A 17,648-nucleotide genomic window follows, 5' to 3' on the forward strand; every position below is an offset into this window, starting at 1 on the left:
GGTGCCTATAGCACCACAAGAGAGCTGGTGCGGGGGGCAGGGCAGGCCTCAGTCAATGTCAGTTCTAGCGACCCTGGCTGATAAGTTACTACTGGTTCTATAGAATTGGTCCAAACCAGTGGGAACCCACCTCTGGTTTGCATCATATCCTTCAGACAACCCTTTATTTGTTTGTTTGTTTGTTTGTTTGTTTGTTTGTTTGTTTGTTTACTTACTTACTTACTTACTTACTTACTTACTTACTTACTTACTTACTTACTTACTTACTTACTTACTTACTTATTTATTTAGTCCAATACATAATACACATTGAAGAGAATAGATATGTAATAATATAAATAAAGAAAAGAATAGAAGAAAAGATATAAAAGTATAGGTGAACATATTTGAAAGGAAGAAATGATCAATGAGATAAGGAGAGACAATTGGACAGGGGATGGAAGGCACACTGGTGCACTTATGCACGCCCCTTACTGACCTCTAAGGAACCTGGAGAGGTCAATCGTGAATAGTCTAAGGGAAAAATGTTGGGGGTTAGGGGTTGACACTACTGAGGCAGGTAATGAGTTCCATGCTTCGACAACTTGATTGCTGAAGTCATATTTTTACCGTCAAGTTTAGAGCGGTTAATATTAAGTTTGAATCTGTTGCGTGCTCTTGTGTTGTTGTGGTTGAAGCTGAAGTAGTCATTGACAGGTAGAACGTCCTCCCCCTCACAACCCCTCTTTGTTTGGTGCTGGATCAGCAAATACTGCATGATAATAGTCTGGAGGACAGAAGAGACATGATCAAAACATTTAAATATGTTAAAGGGTTAAATAAGGCTCAGGAGGGAAGTGTTTTAATAGGAAAGTGAAGAACAAGAACAAGGGGACACAATCTGAAGTTAGTTGGGGGAAAGATCAAAAGCAACGTGAGGAAATATTATTTTATTGAAAGTGTAGTAGATGCTTGGAACAAACTTCCAGGAGACGTGGTTGGTAAATCCACAGTCACTGAATTTAAACATGCCTGGGATAAACATATATCCATTCTAACATAAAATACAGGAAATGGTATAAGGGCAGACTAGATAGACCATGAGGTCTTTTTCTGCCGTCCATCTTCTATGTTTCTATTAAGGAGGATTCAGAGGTTTGGAGCTGGTAATGGGGCTTTAATGCCCCAAACCTAGACTTTATTCCTTTTCTTTTTAGGCTATGAGCTCGTGTTTCTCAACTTTTTGATACAAGATGTTGATTCACCTGTAAACATGAACATATGTTGTATGGGGGGAAAAACGCCAATAAATATATTATTTAAAAAATACAGGAAATAGTATAAGGGCAGACTAGATGGACCATGAGGAACATCTTCTATGTTTCTATGTTTCTATTAAGGAGGATTCAGAGGTTTGGAGCTGGTAATGGGGCTTTAATGCCCCAAACCTAGACTTTATTCCTTTTCTTATTAGCCTATGAGCTAGTGTTGCTCAATTATTTGATACAAGATGTTGATTCACCTGTAAACATGAACATATGTTGTATGGGGAAAAAAACAATAAATATATTATTTTAAAAATACAGGAAATAGTATAAGGGCAGACTAGATGGACCATGAGGTCTTTTCCTGCCGTCCATCTTCTATGTTTCTATAAGGTGGTAATATGAGCGATGGTCCTTTGGGAAGCCGATGGGGGAGGCCATTTTTTTAAGTAGAAAGAAAAATCTGTGACAGATGAAATGCGGAGGTAGCAGAGAAAGAGAAAAATGGGGGGTTTTCTCTGCAAACTCTGGGCTTTGGTTATTTCCTTCTAACTGAATTTGGGCTTTTGGACTCAAATGCGAAGCATTCGAAATCCGTTCCCAACCCTCCACCCCCAACTGCAGTTCGGAGCGGTACAATTCTTTCTACATCTCAATCTGCTGCATTTGTAGATGCCCCCTATGGGGCAAAGAGGATTAAGTGAATTGGGTGGGAGGAGTAATTAAAAATCCTCGGTTCTTCACAGCAGGGTGTGAGGTACTCTGAACACCCGTTATTCATGCACTGGCTCGATCCAGGTTTAAGCTACTCCCAATGGTGAAGTGTTGCGTTACTTCTTTGTTGTTGTCTCGGCAGCCATGATTTCATTGGAGAGTTTGCCACAAGCTACCGGGAACTCTCTCGCGCCCAGAACCAGTTCACAGTCTATGAGGTAAGACTTTCTCCTGGCAGAAATACAGATTCTCTTGAAGGGTGTTAGCTTTTTGGTGCAGTACTTGTACTAGAATTAAATAGTATATTTTGGATGTTCAGCAGTAGTAAACAGATAAGGAAAATGTATCTCTTTGAGGTGAGGAGAGGCCAGGCAACCTAACCCAAACCCTTGACGTGAATGACGCCAAGTTGGCCACCTTTAAACTAGTCACATGAACTTGTAAGCAGTGATGGGCTCTTACGGGAATGGTCGGGAACGCAGTTCCGGTAGCAAAATTTGGAGCTCCACCCCAGAGCACCCAATTTGTATTGAAAGATGTTGAAACAAAATGTATAAGCCACTCCCACAGTATGGTAGTAAAAAGTTTGGTAGCCCATCACTGCTTGTAAGCCACCACCACCCGGATCGCATGATTGTAAAGCCACTTCCACCTGGTCACATGGCCAGCAAGCCACACCCACAAAATAAGCCACGCCCACAGTGTAGTAGTAAAAAAATTTGCAGCCTTTCACTGGTATGGAGTCTCCTGCTTGAGGGTTGGATTAGAAGATCTCCATTCCTTTCCTGCTCCATTCTGATAGATTCTGATTGAAATAGGATGTTTTAAAGTCTTTTAACTGTTATTAATTGGATCAAATTGTTTTATTATGTATTCTGTGTTTGTTGTGAGGTGCCCCGAGTCCACGGAGAGAGGCGGCATACAAATCAAATTAATAAAATAAATTAATAAATAAATGTTCAGGGAAAATGTAAAAAAAAAATCTGATTAAAACAATCAGTTATGTGCTATGATGATGAAGCCTAGTCATACATTAATAGTTATTATGGCCATGAGCAATTTCCTATATATTTGGGCTGTGGGCTGAAAAGACATTTTAAGTTCTGCAATATACATATGCTGCTACAGAGCCATAAGTGAAAATTTCCCCCCATCCCAAGGATTTTCCTCTGAGGCAGGGGTGGGTTCAGATAGATTGCCCAAACTGGTAGCGGCCTGCTGGTGAGTCAGTTCAGTCGGTGCCGGTTCTTGGTCTCTGCCATCTTTTTTAAATTATTATTTTGAATTTTTTAAAAAAAAATATTTTTCTTCTGAGCATGCACAGAAGCGAAGTTTCCAACAATGTGCACGTGGTTGCCATCTTGATTTTGACTTTTTTTAAAAAAATGATTTTTAAAACATATATATATATACCGGTATTTGTCTTCTGAGCATGTGCAGAAGCCGAGTTTCCGGCATTGTGCATGTGGTCGTCCTCGGAGAGGGGCGGCATACAAATCTAATAAATTATTATTATTATTATTATTATTATTATTATTATTATTATTATTATTATTATTATCTTGTTTTAGGCTTTTAAAAAAAGATTTTTTTTAAAAAAAAAGTCTTCTGAGAATGTGCAGAAGCCAAGTTTCTAGCACTGTGCATGTGGTCATCATTTTGGTTTTGGCTTTTGGGCGGGGGGGGGGGATTGGGCATGCCGCCCATGCGATGTGGGACGAAATGAACCGGCAGCGAGGTAAGTTAGAACCCAGCCCTGTTCTGGGAGCATCTAAACCTGCTGCTGCCACCTATTTGTTTCTTTGCTTACAGAAGATTATGACGTACTACAGTGCAAAACTAAGAAAACCATTTCTGTATCTTTGTGTACCAATAGTAAAACAGGTCTCTTTCTTAGAATGATGAACAGGGGGCAGCCACTTCTGAACGGACTCTCCCTCATTCCTTCTTTTCTTCCCTCTCCAGGTTACGAACCCCAGGAAGAAGTGCAAGAAAAAGAAGTACCTTAACTCGGGGACTGTAAGTCTAGGACAGTTATTTTCCCTCCCTCTCGGCCCTACCGTCCCTCATCCTTACAAATCAATGCAACGGGTCACGTTAAGCTGATGGGAATGTTTCTCGCTGGGCCACAGTCCAGTCAAACGTCTTGCCTGCTCTCAAAACGGGAAGCGCTTGCTTGCGTTATTGAAACCCATCACGTTCCCCTTCTCTTCCTCACTCCCTTCTCTTGAGGGCCAGTGGTGGGTTCCTAGTGGTGCGGTGGGATGCGCCATTTTGCCGATTACGCAATGGCTCCGGTGCCATCTTTGCCGAACCGTCGCATGGCACCATCTTTTTCCCCCCCCTCAAATTTTTGGCCTTTTTTTGCTTCCTGCACATGTGCAGAAGCAAAATCTCATGAAGGGACACTCGTGCGCATAAGATTTTGGTGGATTTTTTTTTTTTTACTTCTTCGCATGCACGGAAATATTTATTGCCCAGATGAGCTCACCACCCAGAATATCTCATGATTTTTCTTTTTTTTTTCTTCTTCTTCCTCTTCTTCTTCTCTTTTGTTTGTTTCTTTTTCTTCTCTGTTCCTGTTAGGTAACCCTTCTGTCATTCACAGTGCAGTCAGAATTCACCTTTGTTGATTACATTCGAGGCGGGTGCGTCGGTTGAAAATCCTGGATGCCTCTCAGGTCCCTGGTTTCTGAGGGTTTCACGAGCCCTCAGCCCTCTTCCTGTCCACTGCCCCTGAGGCCTTGCGGGGGGAACTATATAAGAGGGCGTCAGGGGCAGAGCGCAATGACTGTTTAAGGTGATAAGGAAGTAGATGCCTCGGGAGCGGCACATCGGGGAAAGGTGGGGATGCTCCAGGTCTCTTGACGAGGGAGACTGGCTGGTGCTGGTGGGAAGATGAATTGCCGAGCACCCCCAAAAGGGACATTGGAAGGGAGTCCCCAAGGATGGCAGCATCCATTTCTCTCTCTCTTTTCCGCCCCATCCTTAGGACGCAGCTGAATTTCACCGTCGCCATTGACTTCACGGCCTCCAATGGTGAGTACAACACACTTGCGTGTCCCTATGGGAACCGAGCGCAGCTCTTGGGCTGGTAGCACAAAGCAGCCAGGTGGACTCTGATGCTCGCGGAGATCCGTTTAGGAGTGGCCACACCTGGGCACTGTCTCTACTCTCATTATTTGGGGACGATAGGACGAGAATTCACGTGGGCCCCCTGGATAGGAATGGCCAGGTAGGAAGGTATGGGACTTACCTGTATTGTGACTCCAAGAAACCTTTTATGATGACGCAGAACAAGGTACGAAGGTCACACCACCAGCTGAGAGTTCAAACTCCCCTTTAATGCTCTAATTTCCCCCTCAAATGCTCCCACGTTCTTGGCAAATCGCAGAGCAAAGCGTGTGCACAGCCACACCTGGCAGCCTCTGGATGAACCCAGTCCAGCAGAGTAAACAAACTATGAGTCCACGAACCAAGGAACAATGAGTCCACAAAGTCAGGAAGAAACAAGCACTCCTGCAAAGTCCAACTGTCTGTACCACCACACCAAACTCTATCAATTTAGCGTTTGTTCTCAACAAATGCCCCTCCCCATAGTTCTCCTTAAATGTCAGTCCCCAGGTGTGCCTTGGAAAGAGAGGTGGGGTGCTCTCCTCCCGAGTTGTTGGGTCGGCCTGGGCTGTTCCCACCTTCTCTCCACTGTCCAGGCTTGTGAATCAGGAGGGCATGTTCCTCACTTATCGCCTGAGCTCTGTCCACCACTTACCCTCTCTTAGTCATCCTGCCCTGCAGTGAAGGGCTCCCTGTCGCCTGCGCTACCGGTGTGCTCCCCATGACCGGCGCGGGCACACACACCATTGCAAGATTTGGCTTCTGTGCATGCACAGGAAGTGAAATCTCACATGAGGATGCTTATGTGCAAGAGATTTCACCAATTTTGGGTGATTTCTTTGCTTCCGTGCATACACGGAAGCAAAAAAAGGCCAAAAATCGGTGAAATCTCTCTTGCACGAGTGTCCTTGTGCAAGTTTTTTCCTCCTGCGCATGCGCAGAAGCCGAATCTCACAGGGGGGCATGTGTGCATGCATCTGGGATGCAGAGATACCCAGGTAGCGTACCAAACCATCCATGCAGCAGCCCACTACTGGCAATTCCTTCCTGCCAACAAGCTGTCCCAATCCTCAGGGGCCCCGGACTGCCGTGGACTGCTCTTTCCCACATTCCTATGAAGCCAACAAACCCGCCCCCTCGATCTCTGTCGGCTCTAGCTCCAGCTCGTCCTCTTCCACAGATTCAGGCTCCGATGGGAGCTTGACGCCTTTGGGCTGGGGGAAAAGGCGGATGCAACCATTGTTGAGCCTGACAAAATGCCTTTTCACAGGGAACCCTTCTCAACCCACCTCTCTTCATTACATGAGCCCTTATCAACTCAGCTCCTACGCCATGGCACTGAAAGCAGTTGGCGAGATCATCCAGGATTACGACAGCGACAAACTTTTCCCCGCTTACGGCTTTGGCGCCAAGGTGCCACCAGATGGCAAAGTGTCTCATCAGTTCCCTTTGGTAAGAAAGAACTTCCTGGGTGAAGAGAGGGGGGACCATAACAGGAGAATGCCGGCCAATAACACACACAACTCTCAATCTTCATCTGAAAGTGTCTGAGAGAGTGGGGGGGGGGGGGTGGCGTGATGACTCAATGGTGTAGTTTGTCCGCTGGAAAGCCCAACGCCCTGCGTTTGAGACACAAGTAGTGCACAACAGGGTGAGCTCTCGTTCCTTGCTCCAGCTCCTGCTCACTTAGCAGTTTGAAAGTATGCAAACGCGAGTAGATGAATAGGTACCACTTTGGCGGGGAAATTACTGCATTCCGTATTTTTATGCTGGCCACTGGAGGACAGAAGCATCTTTTTAAATTATTATTATTGGAGTTGAAAGGGACCTTGCAGGTCATCTAGTCCAACCCCTTGCTCAAGCAGGAGGCCCTACACCACCCCAGTCAGATGGCAGTCCAATCTCTTTTTGAATGTGTCAAGTGTTGAGCCATTCACGACTTCCGCCGGCAAGCTGTTCCACTGGTTGATCGCTCACACCATCAGAAAGTTCTTCCTTATTTCCATGTTGAATCTCTCCTTGGTCAGCTTCCATCCGTTGCTGCTGGTCTGGCCCTCTGGTGCCCTGGAAAACAATGTGACCCCCTCCTCTATGTGGCAACCCTTCAAGTATCTGTTTACTGCTATAATGTCCCCCCCTCCCCATCCCTCCTTTTCGCTAGACTATCCATGCCCAGTTCCTGCAATCTCTCTTTGTATGTCTTGGTTTTCACTCCCCGTATCATTCTGGTTGCTCTCTTCTGCACTTTCTCTAGGGTTTTAGTGTCCTTTTTATAGTGAGGTGACCAAAATTGAATACAGTACTCTTAAGTGTGGTCTGACTAGGGTATTATAGAGTGGCATTAGTACCTCCCTGGTCTTGGAGTGTATCCCTCTGTTGATGCAGTTTAAGACAAGATCTCTCAGAGCACTCAATCTCCCTCGGCTGGGAATCAAAGATGAGCACATCTCCCCCTTGAGTTGGTCACACATGGTCAGGGGAAATCTTTTAGAAATAATAGGTCTACTGGGGAGCTCTACTAGATACTAGATGGGATGAGTCTATGGAGAGGGGCGGCATAAAAATCTAATGAAGGAAGGAAGGAAGGAAGGAAGGAAGGAAGGAAGGAAGGAAGGAAGGAAGGAAGGAAGGAAGGAAGGAATACATTATGAGACAGCTTCCTATGCTCTAACAGAAATAGGACTTTCTCAGAGGCCAGTCTCCAACCTTGGCAACTGGGTGAGGAATTCTGGGAATTCCAAACTTTCTTGGAACAAAGCTTGGTACAAACGTGGTTGGTAAATCCACAATAACTGAATTTAAACATGCCTGGGATAAACATACTGTACTGTATATCCATCCTAAGATAAAATACAGGAAATAGTATAAGGGCAGATTAGATGGACCGTGAGGTCTTTTTCTGCCGTCCATCTTCTATGTTTCGATGTTTCTATGAATTGAAGTCCACAAGTCTTTTATGTACACTGAGTGCATATGCACCAAAGACAAATTCATTGTGTGTCCAATCACACTTGCCAATAAAGAATTCTATTCTATAAAGTTGCCAAGGTTGGCACTCCATCGTAGTTCCACATTCCTAAACAGACACCTGAAAGTTAGATTGAGTTGGTCCTCAACTTATGACCGATCACTTAGCGACTGTCCAAACTTACAAGTGACTCAAAATAAAGGGAGTTATGACTCGGATTTGACCTTCCTCCCTCTGCAGCCACATGACCAAATTTCAGGTGCTCATCAATACAGATGTCTTGATGGCCATTTGCAGCATCCCACAGTCACTGTTTTATGACAGCTTTGCCAAAACCGCACTTTAGCCAACCATTACTTAATGGTTACTTCATAACCACAGTGTTTGTTTTAACCACCACCACAAAAGAATTGGGTCAGTCCACATGACCAACCTATTTTATAACCAGATTGCAGTCATATTGCTGACAGTGTGATGATTATAAATGTGGACCTGTTGTCAAGTCTCCAAAATGATTGTGGGAACACTGCAACGGCCGAAGTCTTCGGACAGGGGCAGCATACAAATCTAATAAATTATTAGTATTATTACTATTTTTAAGAAAGTTATTTTAGAGACTCTCTGAGGTCATCCTCATGCTTCTATTAACGGAGTGGATGGTGGTGCTGCGCAGAAATCATTTATTTAAAATTCTATTATAATTTTCAATGGTATTACCTCATGAGGGTGACATTAGAAATAGCATTAAAGATAGAACGGGATTTTTTTTTAGCTACTTTTTTTTACCACTGAATAAATTATCATAGCCGTACATCATTGATTAGAAGTGAATAAGAAAGGTTCCCAATTCAGATAATTCAATGCTATATCTTTTAATATTTCTTGTCTAAAATGTTATTGTGAGGGACACGTCAAGGTCAGCCCTACTCAAGGGCATCTGCAGTTTGGGTCAAAAAAAAGATTACGTTGAGGGACACTACTGACCCCTTGATTTCTACACGCACACACATGCAAACACATCATGGTCACTCCCATTCACTTATTTTATTTATTATTTATTATTTAGATTTGTATGCCGCCCCTCTCCGAAGACTCAGGGCGGCTCACAACAAGATAGAACAAATCATAAATAATCCAAATAACTTTAAAATATTTAAAGATTTAAAAGAACCCCATATACTAACAGACACACACACAAGCATACCATGTATAAAATTGAGCAAACCCGGGGGAGGTGTTTCAATTCCCCCATGCCTGACGGCAAAGGTGGGTTTTAAGGAGTTTACGGAAGGCAGGAAGAGTAGGGGCAGTTCTAATCTCTGGGGGGAGTTGGTTCCAGAGAGCCGGTGCCGCCACAGAGAAGGCTCTTCCCCTGGGGCCCGCCAACCGACATTGTTTAGTTGACGGGACCCGGAGAAGGCCCACTCTGTGGGACCTAATCGGTCGCTGGGATTCGTGCGGCAGGAGGCGGTCTTGGAGATATTCTGGTCCAGTGCCATGAAGGGCTTTAAAGGTCATAACCAACACTTTGAATTGTGACCGGAAATTGATCGGCAGCCAATGCAGACTGCGGAGTGATGGTGAAACATGGGCATACCTAGGTAAGCCCATGACTGCTCTCGCAGCTGCATTCTGCACGATCTGAAGTTTCCGAACACTTTTCAAAGGTAGCCCCATGTAGAGAGCGTTACAGTAGTCGAGCCTCGAGGTGATGAGGGCATGAGTGACTGTGAGCAATGAGTCCCGGTCCAGATAGGGCCGCAACTGGTGCACCAGGCGAACCTGGGCAAACGCCCCCCTCGCCACAGCTGAAAGATGGTTCTCTAATGTGAGCTGTGGATCGAGGAGGACGCCCAAGTTGCGGACCCTCTCCGAGGGGATCAATAATTCCCCCCCCCCCCGGGTAATGGACGGACAGATGGGATTGTCCTTGGGAGGCAAAACCCACAGCCACTCCGTCTTATCCGGGTTGAGTTTGAGTCTGTTGACACTCATCCAGGCCCCAACAGCCTCCAGGCACCGGCACATCACTTCCACTGCTTCGTTGACTGGACATGGGGTGGAGATGTAAAGCTGGGTATCATCCACATATTGATGATACCTCACCCCATGTCCTTGGATGATCTCACCCAGCGGTTTCATGTAGATATTAAATAGCACAGGGGAGAGGACCGACCCCTGAGGCACCCCACAAGGGAGAGACCTCGGAGCCGACCTCTGACCCCCCACTAACACCGACTGCGACCGGCCAGAAAGGTAGGAGGAGAACCACTGGAGAACAGTGCCTCCCACCCCCAACCCCTCCAGCCGGTCGATGGTATCGAAAGCCGCTGAGAGGTCAAGGAGCACCAGGACAGAGGATAAACCCCTGTCCCGGGCCCGCCAGAGATCATCCATCAACGCGACCAAAGCAGTTTCCGTGCTGTAACCGGGCCTGAAACCCGACTGCTGGGGACCTAGATAATCGGCTTCTTCCAAGGACCGTTGGAGCTGGAGTGCCACCACCTTCTCAACAACCTTCCCCATAAAGGGAAGGTTGGAGACTGGACGATAGTTGGAGACCTGCCCTTTAATATTTATGGATATAATAATAATAATAATAATAATAATAATAATAATAATAATAATAATAATAACAACAACAACAACAACAACACAACACAACAATAATAACAGCAACAGATTTCTATGCCACCCTGGGTCCCAGGAGAAGGACGGCATAGAAATCTGATTAAATGAATGAATGAATAATAAACAATAAACAGAGTTGGAAGGGACTTTGGAGGTCTTCTAGTCCAACCCCCTGCTTAAGCAGGAAACCCTATACCATTTCAGACAAATGGTTATCCAGCATCTTCTTAAAACTTCCAGTGTTGGAGCATTCACAACTTCTGGAGGCAACCTCTTCCACTGATCAATTGTTCTAATTGTCAAGAAATTTCTTCTTAATTCTAAATTGCTTCTCTCCTTGAGTAGTTTCCACCCATTGCTTCTTGTCCTACCCTCAGGTGCTTTGGATAATAGTTTGACTCCCTCTTCTTTGTGGCAACCCCTAAGATACTGGAACACTGCTATCATGTCTGCCCTGGTCCTTCTTTTCATTAAACAAGACATGAATAATACAATCAATTCTGGACTTCAAACCTACAGCGGCTTATGTGTTTAGTTGGTGCTTCAGTTTATGTAGACCAGCCAAAACAATCCAAAGGATTTCTCAGGTGGATTTTGGCAAGTCTTTCACTAGAAAAACCCAAAGTCCTAATTCTTCTGTGACAGATGACATTCATCTGACAGTGTCGGATCCTTGCTGCTCTCTGAGCTTGATGGTTTTCTTCCGGTCATTTCATTACCAAAGTAGGAAACACCGTCAGTACTTAAGGATCGATTTCCCCAACACAATGCTCTTCATCCCTCCCAGAATTCCCACCTCTAGAGCCCTTTGAGGGTTTTCAGGGAAGAGTCTCTCATGCCTGCATTTTCCAGATTGCTGAGCTGTGCCATTGTCTCTCTAGAACCATAACCCGGACAATCCCAACTGCGAGGGCATCGAAGGGGTGTTGGAATCCTATTTCCAAAGCCTACGTACCGTGCAGCTCTACGGACCCACCAACTTCGCACCTGTCATCAACCAGGTGGCCTGGTAAGCGGGGAGGAGACAAGGAAGTGTTCTGACCCAGTTCCCCAAACATGACAAACTTTCTCAAGTTTACTTAAAGATTCCTTTAAATAAGAGTGCTGGCAGCCCCAGCAGAAAAAAGTGTTTCAGAATAAGCTTAATCTTTTTTTTCCCTTAGTTTCCCTACTTTTTAGGTATTCAATCAGAGAATTTTTCTTCATTTACATAGTATTAATTTTTCAATTCTTTTATTCGATGTTTTGCTTTTGCGTGAGTTTTTATTTATTTCTTTGTTGCTCTTTTCTTTAACCAATCATAAAAGTTTGCCCATATTTTATAATAATCTGAATCTTCTTTTCCCTCTAATCTTTTAGATAACCTGTCCATCTCCGCACAGTCCAATATTTTTTTAATTACTATATTTTCTTCCGGTGGTTTGTCTATTTTCCATTGTTGGGCATATGCTATCCTGGCAGCTGTTAATATATGTATAACTAAATAATTTACCTCTTTTTCTACTTTTTTATTGAAAATACCCAATAAATACAATTCTGGTTTTTTTTCAATTTCTTCTTTTACTATTTCTTTTAGCCAGTTTGTTATTTTATTCCAGAAATTTTTTGCTTGTATGCATGTCCACCATTGATGATAGAACGTGCCTCTTTCTTTTTTGCACTTCCAGCATAATGGGGAGGTTTTTGGGAACATTTTTGATAGTCTTTCCGGTGATAAGTGCCACCTGTAAAACATTTTTAATTGGTTTTCCTTGAATGCAATTGATTTTGTCATCTGCCAATTATTAGTCCATATTTTTTCCCATTTTTCTAATTCAGTTGTGTAGCCAAAATTCATTCCCCAGCTTATCATACTCTCTTTTACGATTTCCAATTCTGTCTCATAATGAATCAAAAATTTATATATTTTACCAATTAATTTTTCGTCATTTTTTAATAGTGTCTTGTCCAAGTCACCCCTCCCTATCTGGAAACCATATTCCCTTTTATCTTTTTGATATGCATCTTTTAATTGTAGGTATGTCCAGAATAAGATTAATCTAAGAAAGCTTCCGACAAAGGAACTCCGGACAGGACTTTTGAAGGAGGCTGTGGGAAGTAAAGTGCTTAAATCAGTGTCCTCCATCACTCTCTCTCTCTCTGTCTGTTTCCCAGTTCGGCTGCCCAGGTCACTGATGGCTCCCAGTATTACGTCCTTCTCATCATTACTGATGGAGTGATTTCTGACATGCTGCAGACCAAAGAAGCAATTGTCAGTGTGAGTCGGCCTTGGTATAGCTCAGTGGTGTAGCTCAGTGCTTCTTAAATAGTGGGACGGCCCCAACTTGGAGGGGGGTCAACAGTGATGGCAGGAGGGTGCGTGATCCTGAGGAATTTGCTTTTTTTTTGCCACGGGATTAGGGTTTTTTTTGCATCGAACAATAACACACAGCACAGAGCAGGAGCTATGAAGTGCAGATAACAAAACCCTTAAGAGACACGATAGAAAAATATTTAACAGGGATGAAAAGAAAGGAGGAGAGAGACGGAGATAATGAGACTAATGTAAGTCTCCCGAAAGCTAAGATGAGGAAATATGGCGAAGCGTCTGTAGCGTTTGGCTTCACTGTGACTATGGTGGGAGACAAGGAAAGATCAGTATACTTACTGTGTCTAAAAATGTTGGCAGTGGACAGCATGAAGCCGAATAAATTAAGGGGTCACTAAAACACATTATACACCCCAATCACACTGATAAGACGCTTGAGTTTTTTTCAGCAAAAATGTGACAAATATTGCAAACTATCATCCCGGCGGAGAGTTGGGAGGGCACGAAAAGTTTAGTTCTTCTTTGGGGGGCGGGAGCATAGCAGAAAATAATTGTAGCTCATCGGCTAATAAGAAAAGGAATAAAGTCCAAGTTTGAGGCATTAAAGCCCCATTGCCAGCTCCAAACCCCTGAATCCTCATTAAATAGTCTGTGTGAGCCACCCAGGGACAGTGCACTGTTATCAATTGTGTGTTTGTGTATGAGAGTGGGTGTCGGTGGTGCAGTGGTTAGAGTGCAGTACTGCAAGCTACTTCTGCTGATCACGATCCGACAGCAGTTTGGCAGATCAAATCTCAGTAGGTTCAAGGTTGACTCAGCCTTCCATCCTTCCGAGGTGGGTGAAATGAGGACCCAGATTTATTGGGGGCAATATATGCTGACTCTCCATAAACCGTTTAGAGAGGGCTATAAAGCACTGTGAAGCGGTATATAAGTCTAAATGTTATTGCTATTGCTATCAAGAAAAATGCCCAAAGGTGACTTAAAGTGCAAATAGTCCTCTATTTACAACCACTTCTACACTTATGACCATTGCAGCATCACCATAGTCATGTGATCAAAGTGCGGATTGTTTGGCAAATGGCTCATTTGGTTGCAGTGTCCTGGAGTTGCGTGTGTCTCCCTTTTATGATTCTTCTGACGACCAACTTAGTGATTCACTTGTGAAATGTGGCACAAAAAGTTGTAAAATGGGGCAAAAAACTCAACTGTCTTGCTTAGCAAGAGAAATGTTGGGTTCAGCTGTGGTCTTAAAGTCCAGGGCTGCAAGTAGAGTCTTCCCCTACCTCGCTTTTAGTAGCCAATGCCAATTCCCCTGGCATTTTTGGCCCAGGAGAATGTGGAGTGGAAGTTCCAAAATTTAGGAAGGCTGTAGTTTATTTCCTGGGTTGTAAAGCTGCATAAATTGCATTTGAGACAAGAAACCTTCTGTTCTGCAGGCTTCCTCCTTACCCATGTCTGTCATCATCGTGGGAGTGGGCCCTGCTGAGTTTGGGGGTAAGTGTCCTTCCCATTTTGAGATGAATGGTGAGTGATCGGGGAATTGAGTCCAAGGAACCCAGTGAGTGGATTGGATGCTTCAAGGAGAGTGCAGGTTGGCAAGACATCAAGGCTGGCATCCCAGTCTTTGGCTGGTTGCACCCATAAGCAAAACCTCAAAAGCAGAACAATTAATCAGTGGAACAACATCAGTGATGGGATAAAAAAAAATCCCAGTTCTGTAGGCGTGGTTTGGTGGGCGTGGCATAGTTTGGTGGGCGTGGCAGGGGAAGGTTACTGCAAAATGGCCGCCCTGAGTCACCTTGAGAAGGGCGGCATAGAAATCAAATAAATAGATAGATGATATAGATAGGTAGGTAGGTAGGTAGGTAGGTAGATAATTTATTTATTTATTGTTAGAGTTGAAAGGGACCATGAAGGCCATCGAGTCCAACCCCCTGTCCAAGCAGGAACCCTATAGTTCACCAGTCAAGTGGCAGTTCAATCTTCTCTTAAAAATGTCCAGAGTGTTGGAGTTCACAACGTCCGTTGGTAGGTTGTTCCATTGGTTGATCGCTCTGACCGTCAGGAAGTTCCTCCTTATCTCCATGTTGAATCTCTCCTTGGTCAGCTTCCAGCCGTTGTTCCTCGTCTGGCCCTCTGGTGCCCTGGAGAATAAAGTGATCCCCTCCTCTCTGTGACATCCCCTTGGATGGATAGATAGATAGATAGATAGATAGATAGATAGATAGATAGATAGATAGATAGATAGATAGATAGATAGATAGATAGATAGATAGATAAAATCCCCATTGCCTTCTGATCAGTTGGGACTTGAGAGGCAGATAATAGATGGGAGCCAGGCTATTCAAAGGTGGTATTTACCGATTCTCCAAACTACTCAAAATTTTCACTACCAGTTCTCCAGAAATGGTCAGAACCTGTTGAGTTCCACCTCTGGAACAACTTACCTCCAGAAGTTGTGAATGCTCCAACACTGGAAGTTTTTAAGAAGAGATTGGATAACCATTTGTCTCAAATGGTATAGGGCCAGGATGGCGATCCTATGGCACACGTGCCACAGGTGGCACACGGAGCCATATCAGAGGGTACATATGAGACTTTGCCATGTTTCAGCTCCAGCACGCATGTGCACTCTGGCCAGCTGATTTTCAGCCTTGGGAAAGGCCGTTTCGTCCTCCAGGCACTTCGGGGAAGCTTCCCTAAAGCCCCGGAGGCAAAAAAAATCCCCCAACGGACAAACCAGAAGTTTGGAAAAACGCTCCTCCAGTTTGCCGTTGTGCTGTTTTTTGCACTCCGGAGGGTTCAGGGAAGCTTCCTGAAGCCCTGGAGTGTAAAAAACAGCACAATGAGCAAACCGGAAGTGTGTTTCCTGGAACTTCCGGTTTGCCTGTTTGGGCAAACCGGAAAGGCCTGTGTGCATGCGCCTGTGTTTATTCTATTCTGTTCTAGTTCTATTCTACTCCACTCCACTCCACTCTACTTTACTCTATTCCATTCCATTCCTTGCCGCTGATTCCTGATCCTCTGCAAAACTAGAGCAAAATAATAATAATAATACAGTGGAACCCCGACATAAGAGCTGCTCTACTTAAGAGCAACTCGAGATAAGAGCTGGGAGGGGAGAGATATTTTTGTTCTACTTACAAGCCCAAATTCGAGATACAAGCGCCAAGGAGCTGTCTCCTGAAGCCAAACGCTAACTTCCGCGTTTGGCTTCAGGAGACAGCTGCGAAGCGGCGCGCGTTTTAAAAGGTTGCAGCCGGCCTGGGGGGCTCGGGGGGGTGCTTGCAGCTTTCTTTCTTGCTCTTTTTCTTTCTCTCTTTTACCTTCCCTTCCTCTATTTCTTCTTTTCTTTCTCCTTCCCACCTTCTTCCCTCCCTCCCTCCCTTCACTCATTCCTCTCTTACTCTCCCCTTTCATAAGTTTCCTTGCTTCCTTCCTCTGTTCCTGTCCCTTCCCCCTTTCTTTCTTTCTTTCTTTCTTTCTTTCTTGCTCTTTTTCTTTCTCTCTTTTACCTTCCCTTCCTCTATTTCTTCTTTTCTTTCTCCTTCCCACCTTCTTCACTCCCTCCCTCCCTTCACTCATTCCTCTCTTACTCTCCCCTTTCATAAGTTTCCTTGCTTCCTTCCTCTGTTCCTGTCCCTTCCCTCTTTCCTTCCTTCCTTCCCACCCTCCGTCCATTCATTCACCCATTCCTCTCTTGATCGCTTAAAGCCGGTCCCTGGTGCAAAAAGGGTTGGGGACCTCTGTCCTACAGGATTGGGTGGCAGAGAAGTTGAACATATGTAAATTTAAAAGTTTAAGAAAGTTTACAAGTTAAGTGAAAGAAACTTCATTATTCATTTATATGTACATGTACATTTCTTCATTAAAAACATGTCTTTCTGCATAATTTAGACTAACTTTGTGAGTTTTTTGAGGGCTGGAACCAATTAAAATTATTTACATTAATTCCTATGGGGAAAAGTCGTTCGAGATAAGAGCTGCTCGACTTAAGAGCCCAGGTCCGGAACGAATTAAACTCGTATCTCGAGGTACCACTGTAATAGTAATAGTAATAATAATAATAATAATTTATTGGATTTGTATGCCGCCCCTCTCCGTAGACTTGGGGCGGCTAACAACAATGATAAAAACAGCATGTAGAAATCCAATTAATAAAACAACTAAAAACCCTTATTATAAAACCAAACATACACATAGACATATCATGCATAACTTGTAATGGCCTAGGGGGAAGGAATATCTCAACTCCCCCATGCCTGGCGGTATAAATGAGTCTTGAGTAGTTTACGAAAGACAGGGAGGGTGGGGGCAATTCTAATCTCCAGGGGGAGTTGGTTCCAGAGGGCTGGGGCCACCACAGAGAAGGCTCTTTCCCTGGGGCCTGCCAAACGACATTGTTTAGTCGACGGGACCTGGAGAAGGCCAACTCTGTGGGACCTTATCGGTCGCTGGAATTCATGCGGTAGCAGGCGGTTCCGGAGGTAGTCTGGTCCAAAGCCATGTAGGGCTTTAAAGGTCATGACCAACACTTTGAATTGTGACCGGAAACTGATCGGCAGCCAATGCAAGTCACAGAGTGTTGAAGAAACATGGGCGAATCTTGGAAACCCCACGATGGCTCTCGCGGCTGCGTTCTGCATGATCTGAAGTTTCTGAACAC

General features: G+C 44.4%; 1 protein-coding gene across 1 annotated transcript in view; it reads left to right on the plus strand.

Annotated features, from left to right (window-relative positions):
- The window catches only part of LOC139158397 (copine-9), a 38,659-nt gene that overhangs the window by 12,487 nt on the left and 8,524 nt on the right, over nt 1-17,648 (plus strand). The window contains exons 5-12 of the mRNA XM_070735706.1: nt 2,101-2,176; nt 3,924-3,977; nt 4,545-4,606; nt 4,951-4,997; nt 6,343-6,524; nt 11,553-11,680; nt 12,826-12,928; nt 14,419-14,476. Of these exons, the coding sequence (XP_070591807.1) occupies nt 2,101-2,176; nt 3,924-3,977; nt 4,545-4,606; nt 4,951-4,997; nt 6,343-6,524; nt 11,553-11,680; nt 12,826-12,928; nt 14,419-14,476 (710 nt within the window). The remainder of the gene's footprint in view (nt 1-2,100; nt 2,177-3,923; nt 3,978-4,544; nt 4,607-4,950; nt 4,998-6,342; nt 6,525-11,552; nt 11,681-12,825; nt 12,929-14,418; nt 14,477-17,648) is intronic.

This window comes from Erythrolamprus reginae, chromosome 2 (assembly GCF_031021105.1).
Source record: "Erythrolamprus reginae isolate rEryReg1 chromosome 2, rEryReg1.hap1, whole genome shotgun sequence".
Classification (NCBI taxonomy): domain Eukaryota; kingdom Metazoa; phylum Chordata; class Lepidosauria; order Squamata; family Dipsadidae; genus Erythrolamprus; species Erythrolamprus reginae.